Genomic DNA, 24,495 nt, shown 5'->3' with positions numbered 1-24,495 from the left:
CCACCAAGAAGCCGTCCTATGTCCTCAGAGCACTTAACGCTCTTACAGCAAGAGGTGCAAAGTATGCTTCTAAAAGGCGCTATAGAGGTCGTACCCATCCACGAGCAGGGTACGGGAGTGTACTCCCTCTACTTCTTAATTCCAAAAAAGGACGGGTCGCTCAGACCTATATTAGACCTGAGACCCCTGAACCAGTACATTCTTTCAGAGCACTTTCACATGCTCACTCTACAGCAAGTCCTTCCGCTTCTCAAGCAGGGAGACTTCCTAGCCACACTGGACCTCAAGGATGCGTACTTTCACATACCCATCCACCCCTCGCACAAAAAATACCTCAGGTTCACTGTTCAGGGGCAGCACTATCAGTTCAAAGTCCTTCCCTTCGGCGTGACAACAGCGCCCAGGGTTTTCACGAAGTGCCTAGCTACAGTGGCAGCACATCTACGGAGGCAGCATATACACGTCTACCCCTACCTAGACGACTGGCTCGTTCAAGCGAAGTCAGCCCAGCAATGTGCAAGCCACGTGTCCCGCACTATTCACCTTCTTCACAGTCTGGGATTCTCACTAAATTATCCAAAGTCCCATCTCCAGCCCGCACACGTACAACAGTACCTAGGTGCGACTATAGACACTCTGGCGGCCACAGCTCAGCCAAATTTAGTGAGGATCAACAGCATACAACTGCTGATCTCCAAGTTCCAACCCAATCACTCACTTCCAGCGCGAGTGTTTATGCAGTTGATAGGCATGATGGCCTCCTGCATCTTCATAGTCCCGCACGCGAGATTACATATGCGCCCACTTCAGGAGTGCCTAGCACGTCAGTGGAATCAGGCTCAAGGACAGTTAAAGGACCTAGTGTTGGTGAGCGTTCGGGCATACAACTCTCTGCATTGGTGGAACCCACAAAACCTTTGCAAGGGCCGACCATTCCAAGAGCCTGTCCCACAGATAGTACTGACAGCGGACGCGTCTCTCCAGGGATGGGGAGCTCATGTACTCCACTACACAGTGCAGGGACTATGGACAACACAACAAAAGAAGTTGCACATCAACCTTCTGGAACTGATGGCAATCTTCCTAGCCATGAAGGCATTCAAAGTACATCTATGCAACAAGGTCGTGTTGATCCGGACGGACAACATGACCGCAATGTACTACATACAGAAACAGGGAGGAACACACTCTCCACAGTTGTCTCATCTGGCTCAGAGCATGTGGAAGTGGGCCATTCAGAGGAACATGTTCCTCGTGGCGGAACACCTCCCTGGCAAGGACAACCAGATGGCGGATCTGCTCAGCAGACACAGCCACCAGATGCACGAGTGGGAGTTACACCCATCAGTACTCCAACCGTACTTCCAGCAGTGGGGTCATCCAGAGATAGACCTATTCGCGACAAGCGAAAACGCAAAATGCCAAAGCTTCGCCGCCAGGTTCCCACATCCGCAGTCGCAGGGCAATGCGATATGGATGAACTGGTCCGGCAAATTTGCGTACGCTTTTCCCCCAGCGCCATTGATACCGCTAGTGGCCCGCAAACTCCGACAACACTCCCTGACACTCGTCCTAGTTGCTCCCACGTGGGCACGCCAGCCGTGGTACACCACCTTCCTCGAACTTTCCGTGGTGCCGCATCAAAGGCTGCGGATCAAACCCGCGCACTTGACGCAGAACCATGGAGAGGTTCAGCACCCAGATCCGCAACAGCTGAACCTGGCGATCTGGCTCCTGAAGTCCTAGAGTTTGGCTATCTCAACCTGCCACCTGACTGTATGGACATCATCAAGGAGGCCAGAAGACCCACTACCAGAGCTTGCTATGCAGCCAAATGGAAAAGGTTCGTCATTTATTGCGGTAATAATGACATCAACCCGCTGGACGCATCCATCCAAAACATCATCTGTTACCTCTTACACCTATATCGATGCAATCTGGCGTACACCTCTATACGTGTCCATTTGACCGCAATCTCAGCCTATCTGCAAACCAGGCAGCACCTCTCTCTATTCAGAGTGCCTGCCATCAAAGCATTCTTGGAAGGACTCAAACGAGTCATTCCACCAAGCCACCCACCGGCTCCAATGTGGAACCTCAACTTGGTCCTCACACGCTTGATGGGTCCACCCTTTGAACCTCTACACTCATGCGAGATTCAAATCCTTACCTGGAAAGTGGCCTTCCTTGTAGCGATCACTTCCCTAAGAAGAGTTAGTGAACTCCAGGCACTAACCGTTCAAGAGCCATTTATACAGGTTCACGCCAACAGGGTCGTACTACGTACCAACCCCAAATTCATGCCCAAAGTAATATCGCAGTTCCACATGAATCAGACTATTGAACTGCCAGTTTTCTTCCAAAACCCACAAACTGTTGCAGAAAGGGCACTACATACACTAGATGTACGGAGGGCCCTCATGTACTACATCGACAGGACTAAACCCTTCAGGAAGACAAAACAACTGTTCGTTGCCTTTGCCCCACACCACAAAGGTAACGCCATCTCCAAAGCAGGGATAGCCAGATGGATAGTTAAGTGTATTCAAATCTGTTATCAAAAGGCAAAACGCACATTAACTATTCCACCACGAGCCCACTCAACACGCAAGTTGGGGGCTTCCATGGCTTTTCTAGGAAATATTCCCCTGCATGATATATGCAGAGCAGCCACATGGTCCACTACACACACATTTACAAAACACTATTGCGTAGATGTGCAGTCAAAACAGCAGGCAGCTGTAGGACAGGCTGTTCTCAAAACACTTTTTCAGACCGCTGCAGCTGGCACGGGTAGCCGCCGCCAATAGAGGGCACTGCTATGTATTCTATGCACAGATATGAATTCAGCAGCCCACATGCCTCGAACTGAATATGCTACTTACCAGTATGCATCTGTTCTTGGCATGTAGGGCTGCTGACATTCATATCGCCCTCCCTCCTCCCCGGCGCCTGTAGTAGCTGCAGCTCTCAGAATTAATGCAAGCATGGTCATCATTTTCTGTATCTACTCCATCACTGCCACAATGGCGAAAAACAATCTGAGGATGGAGAGGATGCCCATGCGCACTGTAGTCCAGGGGAGGAGTCACCTATCCAAGGATACTTCGAAGACTCTTCCAGGACAACAACGTGCAAACATCCGGACCCAACACTAGGCGGCGATCTATGCACAGATATGAATGTCAGCAGCCCTACATGCCAAGAACAGATGCATACTGGTAAGTAGCATATTCAATACTTTGTATTTATTTTAAGACCAAGATCTTCACAATAAGTTAAGTACATTTTTAATTAAAAACACTCTTCACTTGAAAAGAATCGACACTAAACAACTTTTAAGCACAGTCCAATGTTATCCTATGTAGAGAACAATATTGCAGTTAAACAGGTAAGTAATACACTTACAATCCCTGTCTTCTGAGCCAAGTGTCAGCAAGGGCCAAGGATCAGGGGCGTACCAAAACTGCACCACCAACTGCACAGGGGCAGCCGGGTGCAGATGTCTATACTGGGGGTACCTGGAGCCACACTGCTTGCAGGTAAGTAGATCGGTTGCAGGAGCCGAGCTTTGGGGGTTAGTTTAAGCACGGGTGGGGGCACAAAGCAGCTCCAAAAGCAGACCACAAATGGCACAGGGTGCAATTTCGACGTCTGGAGGCCAATGCTTTTCAATGGGGATCCTTCTCTTGGCAAACTGGCTGCAGTCGCGGCACCGGAGGTTGCTGGAGGGAGACCAATGGCAGCAAACGTAAGTAGAGGTGTAGGGGCACCGTCTGGTCAGCTCTCTAAGGCCCAGGGATTGTGGGTGCAGGGATGTCTTTCAGTCTTTTTGCTGGTCGGGGGAAGCCCCTGGCTTCACACTGCTGGCACAGCCATTGAGATCAGGAGAGGTCAGCCAATGCTGGACAGGAGGTCAGGATTGCTGGGAGACTTCACTGCACAGGTGAGCCACTCAGACTCGGGGTGTGTGGTGCAGAGTGGGCAGGAGACCCAGATCCGCCTTTATCCAGGTCCTTGGAGCGTGTTTCTTAGATAGGTCCGCTGTAAATGTGAGATTAAAGTCTTTTTTGAAGGCTGTAGTCGTCCCAGGGTTTCTAGAGGTCACTGGCTGCAAGACTGGTCGCAGAATTGGAGAAGCTGGAGACAGGCCCGCAGGGCTGGGACCAAGGCAGTTTATTGTATTCAGTCTTCTATGCAGGGTTGTCATCTTTCTTAGGTCATCGCAGATCTTTCCTGGTCGTAGGGACCCACCTAAATATTAGATTTAGGGGTGTATTGGGAGAGTATCAGGAAGGGGCCAATGGACACTTTACCTAGTGTGACTACACCCTCTGTTATGCCACCCTCTTGTGGGAGTGTGCATAGACCTAGCCTTGATTGGAGGGGTCCCCCCATCTTCAAAATGGCTGGGACAAAGATGTGCTTCATCTTGCCATCCCCACCAAAGTGGTTGTGTAAACCAGGGGCTGCCATATGCTGCTAGCAGCAACGACTGGAGTCACATTACAAAGGTGGCATCAAGGCGATCATGTGTGTGCAATAAATGTCTTACACTCTCATTGGGGATGGGGGGGTGTAGGAAAGTGGGTTTCTGTTGCAGTGACCCCCCCAACTTTTTGCCAGACTACTGATGCACTTTTTCTTGATGTTCCCTGGGTCTGTGTTCTTTCCCCAAAACTAACCCAATTGGCATCTCTGGCCACAGGTCAGCCCCTGGTAATTATTGTGCCACTCTTGGAGGCTCTGTGCCTTTACACACACACTGCCTTTGCAGGCTGCGTGTTTTGGTGCAGATCAAAGTGAGGAGTCGACATGGCACACATCCCTGTTTGCCATGCCTACAACCCACTGCCCTGGCATAGGTCAGTCACCCCTCTAGCTGGGTGCCCTATGCCAGTATAGAGGGTACAGGTGCATGAGCCCTGTACCCCTACAGTGTTCCAAGTCCATTCTTAGACATTGTAAGTGCAGTGCTGCCATTAAGAGAATATGGTGCTGGGAGCTTGTCATTACGAACTCCACAGCACCATAATCGCAACACTGAAGACTGAAGTTTTTTTTTTAAAGTATCTTTATTGGCATTTTCAGTTTTTGCAATACAAGTCTTATAAAATAGGCATATTTAAAACCGTCCTAAGTACAATTATCGGAATAGCCACAACGCATAATATTTGCCATAGGTCATAATACATGTCCCGTCCTGCTCAATACTTGACAATGTACAGTGTAGGGCTAACCACCAATCTACCAGGGAACCCAAATAACAATTTGGATTTGCAAAATTCCACTTCAATTATCAAAAACAGAATTCCAATAGCACGATAATAAAATAACTCCAAAACAAATGGCCCAACTGGGGCAAAGGAAATGAAAAAAGGAGAAAAAACAACAAAAAAGATCATAGAGAAGACCTTCTGCAGAGGGGGAAACATATCATGTACATCTATTTCTGCGTGTGGTGGGGGAATTTTATAAAAGAATGTACAGCAGAGGACAAGCAGGTTGACACATAGGTAAGAGGTCCATAACTACCAATAAAGGCGCCTCCTCCAAGTTAGAAGACTGAGAAGTTTGATATCAAATTCTCAGCGCATTAAACCCGCACTGATGCCAGTGTGGGATTTAATGCACAAAGCACCACAGAGGGCATCTTAGAGATGCCCCCTGAAACCTAACCTACAATCCACGTCTGGTCTGAGAGGCTGCCTAGGCTGCCACACAGCAGACATGTTGCTGGACTCCTGGGTAGGAGAGACCCAGCTCTCCTGGGCCTGCAACAATGCACATCCTGGGCGAGGTGCTAGGTCTCCTCCCCCAGGATGGACAGGGGGAAGCTTCAAAGGCATGCCACCTTTGTGAGCTTCCCCAGGCCACTTGCTGCCCTCACTCTGGCGGGAAGCCTGGCCGGAAACCCCAAATAAGGACAGGTGATCAAGTCAAGTCAAATAATCTTTATTCGGATGAAAATATCCATAAAAGCACAATTTATCACTACCAATGGCAAATACAATACAAGTTTTAAAACATATAAATATACAATATCATCCAATACAAATACAAGGTTACAGTAGTAAAATCACAGTAAAAAGGTTGGACGAACCTGCAGAGTCTAGCAGCATTAATAACACAGTATGAGGTTTAGACCAATGTGCAAAGTATGTTACAGATAAAGTGCGATAGCGTGCAATAAATCTAACAAAGATGGGCAGCAAGGTACAGATATAATTTAACTAAAACCCCATTTTCAATTATACCAATACTAGCAGCTTTATCAGAATATTTAGTTACGGGCAATATTAATGACTATTATAAGAGCAAAGATAAAAGGTGAATTTCACTAGGCAGTGTTACAAAATTTGTGGCACATTAGGGTTTGTTCATGGAAGCACGTGAGCGTACCGCAGCTTGTAAAAATGTGCTTACTCTGAAAATCAAATCATCACTTTCTAGCCATAAAATTTCAACATATGCTAATTTGAAATCAAAGATAGCGCATGCCTTAAAATAGGGAGTGAAATACTGTTTTGTATATCTGGCATAAAATTTACAAAAAAGTTAAAAATGTAACAATGTTTGTTTACTAACAATACCGCATGGCAACACAACTGCTCAAGGTTGTTATTAAATCATATCGGGAAGCAAAGTGAATATTTTATACTACCATCCCTAAGGCGGAAAAGTAAGCTCCTTTTCCATCTCCCTATATTCTTCCTGAAGTATTTCTGTGGCATATGATGTCCCTAGAGGTTTGACAGAGGTTAAAGTTAGATGTAACCTTACTCTCTAAAGTGGTAGCTTGGTCGAGCAGTAAGGCAGTATCAGAGGACAGTGTAAAGCATTTGTTGTACACACTCAGTCAGCAAATGGTCTCTCACACTCAAGAACTGAACTCTAGGCCAATGGTTTATATATAAAAAATACATGCTGGTTTTATTTTAGAACCAACAATAGGTATTAAAATATACTTTCTCAGAGTGAGATGCTTTATATAAATACTTTTGTAATATGCAATTTACTTTTGTAGAAAGTTACTAGTGGTTGCAATAGGCAACACAATTTTAAACCCAATGCATTGAGCTCAATGGAAGTTTCAAGTTATTTGCAACAGATTACTTTTGGGATTACTTTTGCAATTCCAGGACTGGATTCTAGAGTCAGTCCTGGGTCAGTACTTGGAATAAAGTGTTAAAAGTAGACTTAATTACTGTGATGATTTTTAGATCATATTTAGCGATTTTAAAAGTTGACACTTCGAAGAAATTTCATAGAAAAACAGTCAATGATTCCCTATGGAAGAAAATTCAAGTTGCAGGTATAGTATGTTCTCGTTACTTTTGTATTCCAGTACTGGGTACCTAGACTCAGTACTGGGACCTTTATCCAAAACAGGTAAGCAATTACGTTTTCAGTAGTTATACGATTGTTTAAGAATATTTAAAGTTTGCAGAAATTGACACTTGATATCCTATGGGAAGGTAGGTACCCCGGGATTGGGCACAGGGGGCCGCGGGGCGCCGGGTGCACGGGTGCCTTTTGGTGTCGGGAAATCTTACCCTCTGTTGATCGCGGTTGTGGGGGCACCTGGTTCTGACGCTGCAGGCTTCTTCAGGAGTGCAGAGGGAGGTCCTTGGTTGCCGGACTCTGGGTCAAAGTCGCCGTGGGGTCGTCTCGTGGTCTTTGTTCACTCCGGCACATGCTAGGCTTGGCGGGTGCGGAGTGCGAAGGGTTCGCGGTTCCGGGCTGATGCAAGGGATTAGAAGAAGATTTTGAGTAGAACCTCTACTCATGGGAGTCCCAGGTGCTTAGAGTCAAAAGGTAGCCAGGTCCACCGGGGTTTGTGAGGTTGCTGGCCACAAGAGATGCCGGGTTGGAGCAGGAGCAGGTTCAAGGGTTGACATGCCGGTTGGGCTGGGGCCAAAGCAGTTGGTGTCTTCCTCTTCTTAGCAGCTGCAGGGCAGGTCTAATTTCCTCTAGCTCTTCTTCGGATTTCGGAATCTGGAATCTGGGGAAGGCAGGTTCAGGGTGCCCCTAAATACTAGATTTAGGGGCGTTACAGGTAGGTGAAGGGCAGGGACCAATGGGTCCCTGTCCTGGGCTGGGTACACCCCCTATCCTGCCTCTCTCCTGTGGGAGGGGGGCAGTAGCCTAATCCTGATTGGGCAGGGCTTCCCATCTTCAAGATGGCGAGAGCCCAGAGATGTGCTTCACCTCGCCTCTCCCACCTGAGGGGTGGGGTTGGCAGGCTGGCACATCCCCTGTCCTTATTTGGGGTTTCCGGCCAAGCTTCCCGCCAGAATGGGGGGTTGCAGTGGCCTGGGGAAGCTCACAGAGGTGACATGCCTTTGAAGATTCCCCCTGCCCATCCTGGTGGAGGAGATTTATTACCCTGAACCAGGATGTGCATTGTTGCAGACCCAGGAGAGCAGGGGCTCTCCTACCCAGGGGTCCAGAAACATGTCTGCTGTGTGGCAGCCTTGGCAGCCTCAGAACAGACGTGGATTGTAGGTTAGGTTTCTGGGGGCCTCTCTAAGATGCCCTCTGTGGTGCTTGGTACATTAAATCCCACACTGGCATCAGTGTGGATTTAATGTGCTGAGCAGTTGGATACCAAACATCTCAGTCTTCAGTGCTGCCATTATGGTGCTGTGGAGTTCGTGTTTGACAAGCTCCCAGCACCATGTACTCTTAAATGACAGCACTGCACTTACAGGGCCCAGGAGTGGACCTGGGTACTGAAGGGGCACAGGGCTCCTGCCTCTGTGCCCACACCACTGGCATAGGACACCCAGCTAGAGGGGTGGCTGATGTATGCCAGGGCAGTGTAGGTTGTGGGCATGGCACACAGGGATGTGTGCCATGTCGACTCTCATTTTTGTCTTGTACCCAGACACTCAGCCTGCCAGGGCAGGGTGTGTGTTTTAGGGTACAGGGCCTCTAAGGGTGGCACAATGAGTACTGCAGCCCTTAGAGGCCTTCCCTGGTCACAAGGCCCTGGGTACCTAGGGTGGCCAGGGTTTCCCAATTTGGTTTTGAGGTTTTTGTTTAGGGAAGGGACATAGGCCCTGGGCACCTGATTGGCACTAGTCCACGGCACACTCAGTCAAAGTACATTCAACAATTCAGCAAAAAGTGGGGGCATACCATGCAAGAAAGATGGCGCTTTCTCACAATTGGCATTAGGCTTGAATGCTCAGTCCTCGCAGGCGGCCAACCACCGATGCATACAGCCTTCAGTGGTTCACAACTGGGTTGGCCCCTGGGTCTGGACTCTGGCCAAGCCCTGCACACAACTCTTTGCATGTGTCCAATCTAAGCTGCTTTTAGCTGTCTTTGGGTTTTGCCGGTTTCCAGCAAGTTGTTGCAGCTAAGAGGAGGTTTAATGGCAGAGATCTGCAGAATCTGCATAGAAAGCCTGCAGATTTAAGCTGTACACGGTCCTTGGACAGAAAGAAAGTCCTGGTTCGCTTTCCAGACTATATTGACAAACACCCGCTCCTGCAAGATACAGGAGTCTAAAACGATTATTCCAGTGTTTTTTACCAGAGTATTCTTTGTTTTCTAATGAATTGTTGCTCCAACATTACCTTTGTTGGAGAGATGACAAATCAAAAAGTTTTAAAGTGTAAAACACCGCTGGCTGGAGAAGAAGTCTTCAGCGTATAAAAAAGATGATCAAAATAATGATCAAGGAATTCAGGAAAAATGTAATTCTGGGTCATAAAATGACTGTACACAAGATGACAGCTGGACTGGGAGACCCAAACCACCATGTGTGGGCAGGACGTGGATGGTACTGTTACGTGTGGGGTGGTTATGGATGGCAGTTTGTGGTTGACCTTTAACTTTTGGCTGTTAATGAGTGCTACATTTTCTTTTATCTGGGGAGATTATGGTGACTGGTGCAGTTCTTGCTCTCTGCCTTTTCTCTGCCTTTGTTGGTTGTGCAGCGATCAATCCTGGCTTGGTTTAGTTGGTGAGGAAGATAGCTCTGAAAGATAGGACATGTGGACTTAAGCAGATGGGTAAGACAGGCAATACTAATTATATGGATATGAAGCAAATGTTTGGTTGTTGAAACTGTTGATCCCTTTTTATTTCAGTACATCATACTAGGTTCGAACTGCTTCCTCAAATTTTGGGATGCGTCCTATTAAGTTTTCTGTTTTTTCTCTGTCGCGAAAAGGAGCTTTTTGCCTCTTGTAGAGATTTTAGGCACTAGTGTATTGCCTATTCTGCTCATTCTAGAATCCACAAGTCCAAATGTGTAGCATGAAGCATGCCAGCACATCAGAAGAAGTATCAATAAATAATTTTAAAAAGCTAGCTTTATTGTCCATACTGCATAAAATATATATAGAGTTGCTATGCATGGAGACGCTGCATTTCTCTTAGGCATGGCATGTCCCATAAAAAAAATGAAGGTACAAAAAGAGAAATGGTCAGTAGGCACCTCCTAATAAAATGCGCGTGTGTGTGAGCGTGCACTTTCCCTCTCGCCTCCATCTGGCAATGCCTCCTCTCTCTTACTCCTCTTTTGCTTCTTCATATCATATAGTAGGGGAGTTGTGATCAGTGGACAAGTGAGCAAGTGTTTTTGGGAGGTAGTGTTGCGGTGTGAAAGACCGTGACACATTAATTTAATGTTTTTGAGCAAAGTAAAGAACAGAATTCAGAAACGTCTGGGTCATACACAAACAAGTGCATATTCAGGAAATTAAGCAACTATTAAAAGTAAATTAATAGATAATTTCTTATTTATAGGTTTGGGTACGAGCACTGCTAAAGAAGCGAAAGAGTACTTTGCTGACATGGATCGGCATCGAATCATATTTAGGTACGCCGGCCCAGAAGATGATGCTGCCATTACTTTGGTAAGAATGAGTTCCTGAATCTTTACGTTTACTTTCTTGTTCTGCCTTACGTATGCTATTCAAATTTTAAACTTATCTCTTCGGTGCCCTTTGGGTTGCATCACAGTAATATCACTCTACCGCATGTTATGTATAGATAGATGCTCTAGAGGTGGACGTCCTTCACCACTTCTCAAGCAGAATACCACTTATGTCCATAGGGCACATACCAGTGAATAGTGTGATCATTGCATGGTTTTAATAGCTCATGTAGCGTTAGAGACGTAAAACACAGTTCTGGAATGTACTTGGTAAACAAGTCAGATGAAATTGAGCTTTAGATGCTAGAAACAACCTACTTTAACCATTTAAACCCCTAATACGTTTGCAACTGTAGATTTTTTTTAATGAGGCCTTAGTTTGGTTACTTGTTAAAGTGGGCCTTCTCTGCTTTTTCCATGGCAAGACAAGCTTATGTGGCAGGGTACAATCATCTACTACACTTTGTAACAGTCGTACCTTGGGTGACACGACTGCCAATTCATCACTGACAGAGGAAACTGTTACATTATCTGATGGTCTTTCCTTTGGTTTATTATGACTTTGTCCTTCTCAAGATTTCTTGTTCATCTCATTTTAAGCTCTCTGCCTTTAAGTTACTTGTGTTGCTTAAAAGTGTTCCTTTCGCTCTTTGTAGGCAGCGCTGGTCTTTACCTCTCCTTTCATAAAAGCATACTTTCTTCCCTTTAATTGCCTCTTGCATGTGCTTTCTTTCCATTTGTGTTCTGTCTGGCTGACCATATACTATACCATAAAGGGATATAGTGTGTAGTGAGTCTAATGGGTCTCCAGAGGCTAAATAGATGACACTAATGTTCCTATTTGTGGTAATGTGGGCAAGCAGTTAGTCATTTGTTGTATACATAGTGACAATAAATTAGACACACACTCAAATATTAAATCCGAGACCATTTTATAAAAATTGTACTTTGGTATATTTATTTACTAAGACCACCAAACATTCATAGAAGCAAGTACATTTTAAAATAAAAATACTTCTCGGTTTCAAAAGTGGATTCTGCAATTTTCAGTCCTTGCAATGTTAACCTATACGAGGAAAACAATAATGATGTTTTGCAGGTAAGTGCACAACTTTGTTATCCAGTATTGGGGTATCCTTCTTAGATTCACATGCCTGAATCATTCCTAGTCGTGGTGGTGGGAGTCCCAGGGTACATAAATAACAAAGTAGTAAACCGTAAATAGTATATCTCCACAGGATATTATGGTTGCAACCATATACTCTATAGCCTGTTAGTCTCCTTTTACAAAAAGGACCAAACTGAAAAACCTAACCAATCAGCAGCCAGCACCCTATAGAACCTTCCTCAGATTTTTTTTTTTTTTTTTTTTTGAAAAACCTTTATTGCACATAAAAATCAATACAAACATGGGCCTACAACCACCAGGGCCGGCCGCCAATTTGTACATGGTCAACAACATCAAGGAAACAATGGGCCCCCTGGGGCTCAGCCGAATTGACAAAATATTGGGTGCACCTCAGAAGTTATCCGGATACATAAATTTTAGAAATACAAACAAAAAGAAAAAATAATAACACCAAAAGACAAGGCGGAAACCATCGAAAAAGAGGCGTCTTACCACGGCTGGGGGACCACACAGTACCAACTCCACCCTCGGGTGGTCAATGAGGATGATCAAGGGGGAGGTGGGGGGGACGGGAGAGCCATAACCTTCTACAGGTGAAATGCAATAGTCCGGGAACTTCCTCAGATTTTCACCGCACTTTGTTGTGTAAGGGAGTTTCCCTGAGCTCTGCTCAGTTTCTTCAGTTTTCTCAGATAAGTCTACTTTGGATTTCTTTTAGAAGAATGTCTGATAAAAAAGGATTATTTAGAGCTTGCTGTGGGAAGAAGAGAGTGCTTGTGGACGATGCACACAATGATTGTATTTATTGTCTCTATCCCAGCCATGAGACAAAACAATGCAAGATATGCCGCACCTTCTCAACCAAGACCCTGAGTGATAGAGAGAGAGAGAGAGAGAAGGAAGTCTTCTAATATGGCTAAAAAAGCAGTCTGCTTCCTCTGATTTGGATAGCTACACGTCCTCAATGTCACACAAGAGGCCCAGGTTGCCTGAGGGTCAACCTGAAGAGAGAAAGAAGCATTCTAATGTCTCTTATTTGACCAAGGAATCTCTTAAACCGGGGAAACAGCCCAAGGTCTCCTCAGATTAGATCCCCTCAGTCTTCAGGAACGTCAAAGAAAAAAAGTCTCATCTAGCCATTCCAGAGGTAAAACTGGCCACAAATCATCTTCGGCGTCCAGTTCACCGTCGACGCCGGTATCTACTTCAACGATGACTACTGTGACTCTCTCGTCGTCGAATTCGTTGACTGCGTTAACCACATCGCTGGCAAGGATAAAAGGATCTAAACTGTCGACGTTTCCTTTATTGTCGACGACTACACAGTCGACAAGAGTGAAGACCTCGGCGTCGACGAGCCTGTTGATGAAGCCATCGCCGACTAAGACATCGACGATGACATCACCGTTGACGACGAGACAGCCGACGCCGAGACCACCGTTGACGACAGTCGTCGACTGAAACTGTTCCATTGACTGCGATCCCACTGGCTGTGGCAAAACCGTCGACTATCACTGATTTACCGTCAACAAGAATTTCTCCATCGACCACAGCACCAACCTAAAAAAATCCAGTTTTAAATGCAGGTCCGTCAACCCCGTTCCAGCAATCTACACAAAGCCAATTCAGGACACCAAAGATTTCTCCGCTACCTCTCAGCCAACCTTTGAATGTAGAGGATGTGGATGAGGATGAAGGCCAGTTTCGAGCGGCACGTAGTCCTTCTGAGCTTAATGTTCAGTATCAAGAGGAGAATGATGACTATGACGAGGAAGAGCAGTATTACCAGTATTATCCGGCCCCTCATGCCCAGTATCAGCAATAAAAGTATTTTGAGCAGCCTAGGCAGCAGCCTGCACAATTTCCTCCGGCATTAATATTAGATCTTCAGAATATGTTGGCGGATTATAAAAGAAGGTTTCCTCCAAGAGGATAATGTCGTAGCTACTCCACCTCTGAAGTTAGCTCCTCAAACAACACTACCTCCACCTCCTGCCACTCCTCGGTTGGCACCCTGTCTTGTGACTCCACTTCTTCCCAGAAAAGACCCTACTGCATCTGAGGATGAACAAGAAGGAGAGTTACCAGATCCTCCTCCACCCACTGATGCGTGGGATGACTATATAGCACCAACGCCATTCCCGCCACCTCATCATCCTTCAGACTCTCCTCCGTAGGATATCGGAGGATTCCATACTATTATGGACAGAGCCGCTAGCAGATTTCACCTTACAACAATTGTGCATCAATTGGACTGTTTCCTCTATGATTTTAAAGACCAAGAAAGACTGTCAGATCAATACCTATAATTGATCATATTTGGCAGTAGGGAATCAAAGTCATGAAGGCGCCAGCTTCCGTGGTTCCTGTGCTACCAAGGTTGGACAAAAAATATAGAGCCCCTGAAGGTTTTCCTGCGTGTCTAATGAGTCACCCCAAGTCCGACTCAGTGATCTCTCAGGCAGCCCAGAGACTATCAAAAAATCAGTCTACACCTATGATTTCTCCACCAGACAAGGAGGGTCAGCGCCTTGATTGAATAGGAAAAATTATTTTCATCAATGGCAGCAGTCTGTTAGGTCTGCTAATGCTGTGGCCATTTTGGCCCGTTACGGTAGGCAAATGTGGTCCGATATTGGTACGATGAAGGATGTAATTCCGGAAGATAGTAAAGAGGAGTTTCTTAAAATACTCACAAAAGGAGAAAGAGCAGCGTCAGAAATACTTGACATTTCTATGGACGTTGTCACAACTGGTTTCCGGCTGTTAACTGGTGCTGCCGTTTTAAGGTGACAAGGTTGGTTAAAAGCAACAAATTTCCGCCCGGCAGTTCAGACCAAAATCTTGGATATGGCCTATGATGGAGACGGCCTATTTGGCAGCCATATTGATAAGACTCTTACCTCCATTAAAAAAGATACTATCTGATTGAGACTACTAGCTGCAGATTCCTTAACGTAGAATTATCCCCAGGCGTGAGACTGGACCTGGAAAATTTTCTTGCCCCAGCATCTCTGCGCGCCGTGGTGTGGCACCACGTGACTCCGCCCTGACGTCCTCTGCTAGCATGACGTCAGCGAGGTCACATAAGCCCCACCCCGGCGCGCTGACTTCAGTTTGCTCTCCTCAGTTTTGTTGTGATGGGTCCGCGTTGTGGCGCGGAAAAGTTCTCCGAAGCAAACTGACATCAGCGCGCCGAGGTGGGGCTTATGTGACCTCGCTGATGTCACGCCCGCGGAGGACGTTGGGGTGGAGTCGCGTGGTGCCGCCCCCCGGCGCGCAGAGATGCTGGGGCAAGAACATTTTCCAGGTCCAGTCTCAAACCTAGGGATAATTCTACGTTAAGGAATCTGCGGCTAGAATCGTCTCTACCAGATACATCGATACCGGAGGTAAGTAACTTGTAAGATACTGCTAAGGTGCTTGTAACCCTTCAGTACCGCAAGGTGCCCTTTCGGGAAGCTCTAGGTAGGGGTTTCTCAAATTATAGGGGGAGTTGCCAGCGTTCCCAGTCCTACCAGCCGCAATATAGAACAGGGATATCAGCAGCAATCCTACCGCCAAGCGACTACAGCTGGTTTCTCTAGGCAAGGCTCCAGATGAAAGCCAGGATCTCAAGGCCGTGACACCGGCCGCAAGCAGTGATTGCAGCAGGGTAGCAGCTGCTTTTCCTTTCCCCCTGAATGATTCGAAAATCTCCGAACATATCAACCAGTGGCGGGACATCACTTCAGGCAAGTGGGTCCTGGATCTCATCTCTTATGGCCACACTTTGGAATTCATTCTAATACCTCCCAATACCCCTCCCAGGGGATGGCTCCCCCTCGCCTTCACTTACTCAAAAAAGAAGCAAGGATCATGCTTCAAAAAGGGGCAATAGAAAAGGTCCCTTTTTCCCAGAGAAGGAAAGGCTTCTACTCCCGCTTCTTTCTCATTCGCTAAAAGTCGGGAGAGTGGAGGCCTATCCTAGACCTCAGAAAATTGAACAAATTCCCAAAGAGTCAAACATTGAGAATGGTCACACTTTCAGACATCCTACGACGTTTCAACAGTGGCGATTTCATGACTTCATCGGATATCGAGGATGCATACTTTCATGTCCATATTCATCCGAAGCACAGGAAATTCCTACGGTTCACAGTGGCTGGTACCCACTATCAATTCAGAGTCCTTCCATTTGGCCTCAAATCGGCTCCATGGATGTTCACAAATTTTTTTGCTCCAGTGGCAGCAGCCTTGCGAATAAAAGGTCATCAGGTTTTTCCCTTACCTCGACGACTGGCTGCTAAAGGCACCATCTTCTTGCCTAGTGAAAAATGTAACAGACGATTGCCTCACTCTTTTTCACAAATTGGGTCTCTCAATCAATTTCCAAAAATCTAAGATCCTACCAAACCGGATAATGACATTCCTGGGTGCCAGATTGGACACCATCCGGAACAAAGCTTTTCTTTCCCAGGAAAGACAACAAAGGTTACAAGCATTGGCACTCAAACTGTCCAGAAAAAAGTGTATTTCTATGAGTGTACAAATCTCTACTGGGAATGCTCTTCAGCAATAGATCTCGTGCCGTTGATTCGCTTGCACATGAGGCCTCTTCAAGAGGAACTACAACGTCAATGGATTCAAATCACAGGTTCATTTGACGACGTGGTCAGCGTCACTCCTCAGATGAAAGAGGCTCTACGATGGTGGACTCAGAAATCACATCTGTCCCAAGGCCAGACTTTTCTTCTAGTCATCCCAGATTACATAGTAACAACAGATGCTTCTATTGAAGGCTGGGGAGGACACTTACAGGACCTGCAAGGGAAGTGGTCATTGGCTCCGCGGCAAATGCACATAAACAGGTTGGAATTGAAAGCCATTTTCCTATCTCTTCAGGCTTTCCTTTTTAGAATACAGGGGTCGTCAGTGTTTATCTGGATGGACAACACCACAAGCATGTTTTATATCAACAAACTAGGAGGCACAATATCTCTGACTCTTTCTCAGGACACAAAGCAGTTTTGGAACTGGCTGACGCTCCACCGAATTTCCTTGACAGCCGAACATGTCCCGGGTCTCTGGAATACCTTAGTGGATGCTCTGAACAGAACGAACGACAGCTGTCACGAATGGGAGCTGGACCAAGAACAGCTGGACAAGATATTTGCAATCTGGGGAAAACCAGCGCTGGACCGGTTTGCGACCCAGATCAACTCTAAATGCCGATTCTTCGCAAGCAAATTCCCTCTCCCAAACTCATGAGGGAATGCTTTTTTGATGCGCTGGTCAGGGAGCTATGCATACGCTTTTTTCCCCAGTCCTCTGATATCCAGGGTCCTCATGAAAATGAAATGGGAACACTGCCGCGTTCTGCTGATAGCCCCCAGGTGGCCCAGAACAAGTGGCCTGGAGAAGCTCACAAGGCATGCCTTTGAAGCTTCCCCTGCCCATCCTGGGGGAGGAGGCCTAGCACCTCGCCCAAGATGTGCATTGTTGCAGACCCAAGAGAGCGGATGGCGCTCTACCCAGGGGTCCAGCAACATGTCTGCTAGGTGGCAGCCTAGGCAGCCTCTCAAGCAGGACGCTGGTTGTTGGTTAGGTTCAGGGGGCATCTCTAAGATGACCTCTGTTGTGCATCTTACATTAAATCCCACACTGGCATCAGTGTGGGTTTAATGTGCTGAGAAGTTTGATACCAAACTTCTCAGTCTTCAGTGTAGCCATCATGGTGCTTTGGAGTTCGTGATGACGAAGCAGCATATACTCTTAATTAAGTACAAAAACAATGGTCCTCAAAAATATTAATGACAATCGGATAAATATAGATTAGAATCAATGCTATATTCAGAATGTCCAGCCGGAGAAACGATTTAATATTATAATAAAACAATGAACACATATAGAAACAAAATTCACGTGGGAAACAGTCCTGTATTCTGTAAGGAACAAAAAACATTACAAAACACACAAGGGCATTTCAGGCAAGACAGTTTGAGCTTGTAAGATATCTGTTGTGTCAAGCTTGGAAAAAACAGTCAGTACACTTTTTTAACACAATGGATTGATGTGCACGCTGTTTTGTTTGGGTCAACGACGTTTCAATCCTTTCACGGGGATACTAGGATCATCTTCAGGACATTGATAGGTGCATGCCTGATTTAACAGAAATTGCCTGTGAGAAAGCTGGGGTGGGATGAAGGAAGGGAGGGGTCAAAAAAGTGGGGGGGGGTTATGGAAGGAAAGAATTAGAGCGACCTGATATTGACGGAGTAAGATCTTATGTTGATAACGCACATGGTGTGGTGTGGTAAAAAGAAGGGCATGCTGTGTCGGTGAACATGCGTATCGCTCGTAAATCGTGAGCGAGTATTAACCGCAAGGCAAGAAGTGAGGAACGGCTATTGCATTGACGTGAGGCTTGGCATTTGTGCTAGCAAGCAGTGTTTTAGAAAGGATGGTGTCAATAGTGTGGCAATTAGGCAACGCGATTGAAGAGACTGGCAAAGGGCCTGACGGGGAAATAACCCACTCAACACATACCAAAGACCAGAATCAAACAACCCACTCGAAGGGCGAGTCCGGGGGAGAAAACCGTTATTCGCACTAAGGCAGGGAGTAATCAAGGCGAGTCTCACCTTGGCAAGGTATTAAGGAATTATGAGAAGACGCAGTGTGGGTTCCGTATTGACGGTCTATGAGTAGACCGGAGGAGAATCGGGACCACTAGGGGAGAAGTAACCAAAGGAGAACATGCTAGAGTAGTTCTCTTGCGAATAAGCAGGGTCTGAGTGGCTACACAAAAAGAAAACAACCGCTCACCTACAACAGTTTAGGTCCGTGTCATAGAAGTTTAGACAAGGCAAGGTCCAAGGGAATAATCCAATGTAACGTATTTCTTCGGCGCCGTGATAATACACTAAAAATAACAATGCCGGGCGTTAAGTAGATCAGACAAAAGTGACCGTGAGAGTAACACTCTACAACGGGGGCGGGGGCGCCTGCGCTTACAGATATCCTGCCGAGTCCTCTGGAGTAATGAGCCAAGTGACGGTGCGGTCGCTCGCTCTTCATGATTAAATGCTCGGTACTGAAAACGTGATACGTGCGTGAACGGCGCCATCTTAGTTGAGTAAAATAGAAAGGAAGGATGGACTGGAGAGAGAGAGGCATAGGGAAGGGGGTAGTGAAACATTATGTAAACGATACAATTACAATGAGGGACACACAATTCTTTAGAGACAAATACAGGAATAAAAACAATGTAAACATCAATCAGTGCTCGATTTGGGCGAACCATCGGACAAGAGTTATGTAGTTAGCGGGAGGCAATAATGGGTATAAACAGGAGGGGGGAAAAACGGAATTTAGCAGTTAAGTTAAAGCATGATAACAACCATGTAACAAAGATCACTTGAACCTAAATTGGGGAGAGGAAAAAAGGAGAAAACAGTGGGATATAAAGAAGAGATCTATTACAGCAATTCAATTGCAACAGTATGGGACATCAAATGAGGTTGGTTCAGTCCTCATTGCGATTCAAGTCATGTCTGATACTGTTTGTGCGGATGACCATTCTTAGTTCTTCTTTATTAAGGATTTTGGCAATGTCTCCACCTCTTGGCGGTTGTTTGATGGTTTTGATGACAGTCCATTTGATGTCATCTTCTTTATTCCCCATTTCAGTGAAATGTTCGACAAGAGGGGCATTTGGGGTTTTGCATCGCACTCTACTTCTGTGTTGGCCGATTCGCAATTTTACCTTTCGTGTGGTCTGGCCGATGTAGATTTTGTTGCATGGGCATGAGATCAAATAAATGACATTGCAGGTATTGCAGTTGGAAAAGGAATTCAAAGTAATGAAAACATTGTTGAATACAAAATCTTTACCTTTCATGGTAGTATCACAAACATTACAATTACCACATTTGGCATGTCCGATCAGAGGCTCTAGGCCCCAATGGGCATCAAGGGTCAGAGCTGGTCTAGGGGATGGTAAGGCGGCCCGTACTAGGTGGTCCTTTAGATTCCGGCTTTTTCGGAAGGCGAAAAGTGGCTGCTCTATTGTTGTGAGGTTGCCAGCATTCACAGTAGGCCAGTGTTTCAAAATGGATTTGTGAATAGAGTTTGAGGCGGGGGAGAAAGTGGTGACACACACTATACGGTTGGTGTTGGTTTTCTGCTTGGGAGAGAAAATAACTTCCCTCTGGCAATACCAAGCACGTTTCTGTGCATTTCGTACTAGTCTTTTGGGGTAACCACGGGCTCTGAGTTTTTTGGTTAGTGGAAGCTTCAGAGAAGTAATCTTCCTTAGAAAAGCAATTGCGCCTAATGCGTAGAAATTGCGAGTAAGGTAAAGAATCCCCGAGTGCTCATCTATGTACCGGCGCCACATAGTGATGCCGGCGAGGAATGGATTGGTGTTGGAGAGGATAGAAGTCATTTCTAGGTGATCCATAAAGAGAATGGCTAGATTGGGGGCAAAGACAGCGCCCATTGAAGTACCCTTCACTTGTTGGTAGTACTCATTCTCAAAACAGAAAAAATTACGGGTCAGACATAGTTCGAGTAACTGGATAATAAATAGTGTGGGGACAGGGTGGGGGCGAGGTCGAGAGTCAAGGACCCCTTGGATCACAGTCAATGCCTTGATTTGTGGAATATTAGAGTAGAGGGATTCCACATCCATGGAACAGAGTATATCCTGGGTGGGGTCAAAGGGGTGGTGTTCAATCAGGTTAATCATGGCCATGCTGTCTCTGACATAGCAATGGGTCAATGGTACGAAATCCTTAATGAAGTTGTCAATGTATTGGCCCAGCGGCTCTAAAATAGAGCCGCATCCGGAGACTATTGGTCGTCCGTGGAGGGGTTGGTCTGGTTTTTGTGGGCCTCTGGCAGAGTGTAAATAACTGGGGTGCGTGGGGATTTTACATTTAAGAAGAGGTATTCTTTCTGGCTGAGGAATCCCTCCGATTTGGCCTCAGTGGTGATCTGTAAAATTAGTGTCTGTAGTTCTTTTGTGGGATTCGTTGGTAGTCCACAGTAGTGATCTTTATTGGATAGTTGACGTAGGATTTCTGCTTTGTATGTAATCTTTTCTTGAAGCACAATGCTGCCACCCTTATCTGCCGGTTTTATGACTAATGAATCATTCATTTTTAGGGAGTTAATGGCTTTCTTTTCTAGAAGGGTGATGTTGTAGGGAATAAATTGTTTTTTGGTTTCCAAGATGGCTAAGTCATTCAATATGAGTTTCTCAAAAGTGGCTATTTCGCCAGGGATCATATTGGTGGAGGGAGAGAATGTGGATGGAGGTCTGAAGGGAGTGTTTGAAATGGATGAAGGGGATGGGTTCAAAAGGAAATATGCATGTAGACGTACTCGTCTAAAGAATCTGAGCAGTTCGGTGTGTAGTTCTAAAAAATTGGGATGGGTGGTGGGGACGAAGGATAGTCCCTTACTAAGCAGTGATAATTCAGGATCTGTGAGATTGTGCTGTGAGAGATTGAAAATGGGTATTTGTTGCGAGTTATCAAGAGTTACCATTGGTAAAACGTCTGGTGTGTTTGGCGTTCTCCTGGTGGATTGTACCATCTTTGTGCCTGCTTTACACGGCCTCGTTTGGGTGGTTCGCTCTGGCCTCGTCCTAAAAAATTATTTGGGGCTGGGTTCCGGTTGGATTGTGCCATAACAGGTGGTGTACCACCCCAGGAAAGGGACCCATTGGTCCCAACCATTTACCTACCTGTTGAGCCCCTAAATCTAGTATTTAGGTGCACCCTGAATCTTGCTTCCTGCAAAAATAAAAGAAGTAACAAACATCCTTGCCAAAGCTAACAAGAGGAGGACGCCCACTGACTTGGCCCCAGTCCTACCAGCCTGTCCCCACCTCAAACCTGCTCCAGCGAAATCCCGGTGTGTCCTGCAGCCAGCAACCTTGACAAATCCAGAGGACCTGTCTGCCTTCAATCTCAAAGACTCTGTCTCCCGTGAACACCGGTATTGTTCAAACAGACTCCAGTTCAGCAAGGATCTCCACAACTCTGCACCTAATACCCACGGCCCGAGTTTGAGTGGCCCAACTCCAAGAGGAGGGCCCCCCGGCGATCCTGACACAAAACCCGGCGATCCCTGACCTTGTCTCAAGCCGGCGCCTGCAGCCTGAAACCGGAAAGTTCCCCCAACCGCGACCAGGAGCTGGTAAGAAGATCCGACCCTAAAAGGCCCCCCTGCACCTGACGCCCCACGACCTTGGGTGGCCCAACTGACGGTACCTAACCAACCCCCAAGATCCCAACTTACCTCTCCAAGTGGTGGTCGCGCCCAGAAGACCTTCGTTCCCGAGCCTGCAGTGCTTTTGCAAACCGGAGAGACTCCATTGAAAGCTTCAGGGCGCCGACTCCAAAACAGCACTCTGCACCCGGCCGCCTCAGTGCCGCTGAGGATGCATCCTTTGTGCTGGCCTAAACCCCCATTTACCCTAAACTTAAGTCCAGGATGTGAGAAAGTGCCATCTTTCTTGCATGGTATGCCCCCACTTTTTGCTGAATTGCTGAATGTACTTTGACTGAGTGTGCCCTGGACTCCTGCCAATCAGGTGCCCAGGGCCTATGTTCCTTCCCTAAAACGAACCAAACCCAAATTGGCAAACCTTGGCCACATGTCAGCCCCTGGTAAATGGTACCCTAAGTACCCAGGGCTTTGTGACCCAGGCAGGCCTCTAAGAGCTGCAGCACTCCTTGTGCCACTCTTAGAGGCCCTGTACCCTTACACACACACACACACTGCCTGTGCAGGCTGAGTGTTTGGGTGCAAGACAAAAACAAAGTCGACGTGGCACACATCCCTGTGTGCCATGCCCATCACATACACTGCCATGGAATACATCAGTCACCCCTCTAGTTGGGTGCCTTATGCCAATGGTGTGGGCACAGGAGCAAGAGCCCTGTGCCCCTACAGTGCCCAGGTCCATTCCTGACCCCTGTAAGTGCAGTGCTGCCATTTAAAGAGTACATGGTGCTGGGAGCTCGTCAAACACGAGCTCCACAGCACCATAATGGCAACACTAAAGACTGGGAAGTTTGGTATCAAACGTCTCAGCACATTAAACCCACACTGATGCCAGTGTGGGATTTAATGTACCCAGCACCCCAGTGGGCATCTTAGAGGTGCCCCCTCGAACCTAACCTACAAATCCACGTCTGCTCTGAGGCTGCCTAGGCTGCCACCCAGCAGACATGTTGCTGGACCCCTGGGTAGGAGAGCCCCTGCTCTCCTGGTCCTGCAACAATGCACATCCTGGGCGAGGTGATAAATCTCCTCCCCCAGGATGGGCAGGGGGAAGCTTCAAAGGCATGCCGCCTCTGTGAGCTTCCCCAGGCCCCTGCAACCCCCCACTCTGGCGGGAAGCTTTGGCCGGGAACCACAAATAAGGACAGGGGATGTGCCAGCCTGCCAACCCCACCCCTCAGGTGGGGGAGGCGAGGTGAAGCACATCTCCGGCCTCTCGCCATCTTGAAGATGGGGAGCCCTACCCTTTCAGGACTCTGCTACTGCCCCCCTCCCACAGGAGAGAGGCAGGATACGGGGTGTACCCACCCTAGGACGGGGACCCATTGGTCCCTGCCCTTCACCTACCTGTAACGCCCCTAAATCTAGTATTTAGGGGCACCCTGAACCTTCCTTCCCCAGATTCCAGATTCCAAACTACGAAGAGCAAGAAGAAAGAAGACCTGCCCTGCAGCTGCTGAAAAGAGGAAGACACCAACTGCTTTGGCCCCAGCCCTACCGGCCTGTCGACCCTCGAACCTGCTCCTGCTCCAGCCCGGCATCTCTTGTGGCTAGCAACCTCACCAACCCCGGAGGACCTGGCTACCTTTTGGCTCTAAGCTCCTGGGACTCCCATGAGTAGAGGCTCTACTCGAAACCTATCTCTAACCCCTGGCAGCAGCCCGGAACCGCGAACCCAGCACACTCTGCACCAGCCGAGCCTGGCCAGTGCCGGAGTGAACAAAGACCCTGAGGACGACCCCACGGCGACTGTGACCCCGAGTCCGGCACCCAAGGACCTCCCTCGACATTCCTGAAGAAGCCTGCAGCCTCAGAACCAGGTGCCCCCCCAACCGCGATCAACAGAGGGTAAGATTTCCCGACACGTAAAGGCACCCCCTGTGCCCAATCCCGGGGTACCTACCTATCCTCCAACTACCCAACTTACCTCTCGAAGTGGTGGTGGCACCTGAAGAGTCCTCGTCCCCGAGCTTGCAGTCTTTTTCCTAACCGGAGATTTCCCATTGAAATCCATTGAGCGCCCGAAGGCTCAAAAGCACTCTGCACCCAGCCGCCTGAGTGGCCCTGGCAGTGAAAACTCTACTCCTTCCTACTTCCCCACTTGCCCTGAGTAAGTGACCAGGAGCCCAGCTCCCACAGCCGCGTGGCTTGCCAGACAGCAGCCACCAAACAAGGCCCCCCATCCCTCTTAGGA

General features: G+C 47.3%; 1 protein-coding gene across 4 annotated transcripts in view; it reads left to right on the top strand.

Moving 5' to 3' along the window:
* TOP2B (DNA topoisomerase II beta) overlaps nucleotides 1–24,495 on the top strand; it is a 497,734-nt gene that overhangs the window by 234,549 nt on the left and 238,690 nt on the right. For all 4 annotated transcript variants that reach the window (XM_085630531.1, XM_085630530.1, XM_085630533.1 and 1 more), the window contains exon 16: nucleotides 10,765–10,874. In XM_085630531.1, coding sequence (XP_085486657.1) covers nucleotides 10,765–10,874 — 110 coding nt within the window. The remainder of the gene's footprint in view (nucleotides 1–10,764; nucleotides 10,875–24,495) is intronic.

Source organism: Triturus cristatus, chromosome 10, assembly GCF_964204655.1.
Source record: "Triturus cristatus chromosome 10, aTriCri1.1, whole genome shotgun sequence".
Lineage (NCBI taxonomy): Eukaryota > Metazoa > Chordata > Amphibia > Caudata > Salamandridae > Triturus > Triturus cristatus.
This window is presented reverse-complemented; position numbering and strand designations above follow the sequence as displayed.